General features: G+C 52.3%; 1 protein-coding gene across 3 annotated transcripts in view; it reads left to right on the top strand.

Moving 5' to 3' along the window:
• TSC22D1 (TSC22 domain family member 1) overlaps window positions 1–1,682 on the top strand; it is a 115,549-nt gene that overhangs the window by 112,062 nt on the left and 1,805 nt on the right. For 2 of the 3 annotated variants that reach the window (XM_015591817.1, XM_025048994.1), the window contains exon 2: window positions 829–880. In XM_015591817.1, the coding sequence (XP_015447303.1) occupies window positions 829–880 (52 nt within the window). Of the gene's footprint in view, window positions 1–38; window positions 416–828; window positions 881–1,682 lie in introns of those variants that run through there. The other variant, XM_006914957.3, reaches the window with a different exon arrangement.

Raw genomic sequence — 1,682 nt, 5'->3', positions numbered from 1 at the left:
ATCGGCGCGGCTCTTCCCTGCATATATTTCGCCCCGAGCCGGGAGCCTGGGTCTGGATCCCAGTGCAGCCGGCTCCCGTCCTGTGAGCCTCCCATCCCGGCAGTGAGATCCGCATCTTCCCGGGGTCGCCAAGCCCCAGAGGCCGGCTCTCTTTAAATCAGGGCGGCTGTTTTCTGTTTCTCCCCGGGCTGCAGAAAGCTAGAAGGTTTTTATCTAGCTCAAACAAGGCTGCTGGTAGTCCCTCTTTTTTTTTTTTTTTTTCCTGCGAGGGTGTTTTTGGCTGCAATTGCATGAAATCCCAATGGTGTAGACCAGTGGCGATGGATCTAGGAGTTTACCAACTGAGACATTTTTCAATTTCTTTCTTGTCATCCTTGCTGGGGACTGAAAACGCCTCTGTGAGACTTGACAATAGGTAAATGTCGGTTGGGAGAGTTTCTTTAAATTTACTCTCGAGATACTTGTAATAATGCAGGTGATAGATAGCCAGGCGAATTCCTTTGTCCATTGCCGAGACGACGGTGACATGGATGTTGCTTTTCGAAATGTTGAGAGCAGCCTCCTTATCGCCGGCCTGGGCAGAGAACAGGCTTTTAGCTCATTATGTAATTTAGCCCTTTGTGGCTCACGAAAATAGGGAGACGTCTGGATATTCGTTAGTAAAGAGTGGCTTATGTTTTCTGGAGGGCGATATGTTAGGTAGCCTTAAATATTACAAAAATGATGCTAGTAACATCACAGAATTGGGAAGTCCTTTTTGTGTGTGTGTGTGTGTGTGTCGGATGTTTAAGGTAAATTCCATTGATCGATTTCCCCCCTCTTTTTCAGCTCCTCTGGTGCAAGTGTGGTAGCTATTGACAACAAAATCGAGCAAGCTATGGTATGTACCGATTAAAAACCATTTGTACTAAATGCGGGCAAGGTACAGAAAGCGAGCTGCCTTGGGATGGAGCCAGTGCATCCACAGCCGAGGGGACGGCTGCTCGCTCAGACGTTTAGACATGCCGGCTCCGGCTCCTTCTGCCAGCGGGAAGCCACATACCGTGGCTGCTGTGGCGAGAGAAGGGGGCGCTCGGGGCGTTACGTGCTCTTTCCCGGATCGAGTGCACACAACCGTCGGGGTTTATGCAGAGCTGTCCCTTTTAGCTGGGGAATTGCTGGGGATGCTCTGGCCCTCCTTGTCCTTCGGTCGCTGGGCACATCTCTAGCGAGGTGGCTTTACTAGAAATCCTAAGGTTTGCTAGGGAACCGGGGCGGGGGAGGGGGGGAAGGTTAGAAGTGGGGATCTCGGGAAAGGGCCTCGTAGACCCGGCGCAAACGGATCCCCAGTGACGTGGGCTACTGCACAATGGGGACGGATCCGAGAAAAGTTTCATCTTCCCAGCCTGCGCCTGGATTTCTCCTATTTTTTTATTTCCGCCTTGGCCGTTCTTTGTTATTGGAGCAGCGCCTGTGGCTCTTCTCACGGGATTCTCTGCCCACTGTTGCTAGGCAAACTCCGAACCTTTAATTCGGAGCTATAAATAAATCGCGCTCCCATTGGCTGCGACCTCTGCCCAGGTTTCTGTGATGTCAGCTTAATCACGAAAAGAGGGGGGTGAGGGTGGAGGGGGGAAATGCGGCAACATGCTCTGTAGGAACTGGCTGCAGCCGGTGCTGAGGGAGGCGGGCCGGCGGCGGGC

The sequence above is a fragment of the Pteropus alecto genome, unplaced genomic scaffold, assembly GCF_000325575.1.
Source record: "Pteropus alecto unplaced genomic scaffold, ASM32557v1 scaffold35, whole genome shotgun sequence".
NCBI lineage: Eukaryota > Metazoa > Chordata > Mammalia > Chiroptera > Pteropodidae > Pteropus > Pteropus alecto.
This window is presented reverse-complemented; position numbering and strand designations above follow the sequence as displayed.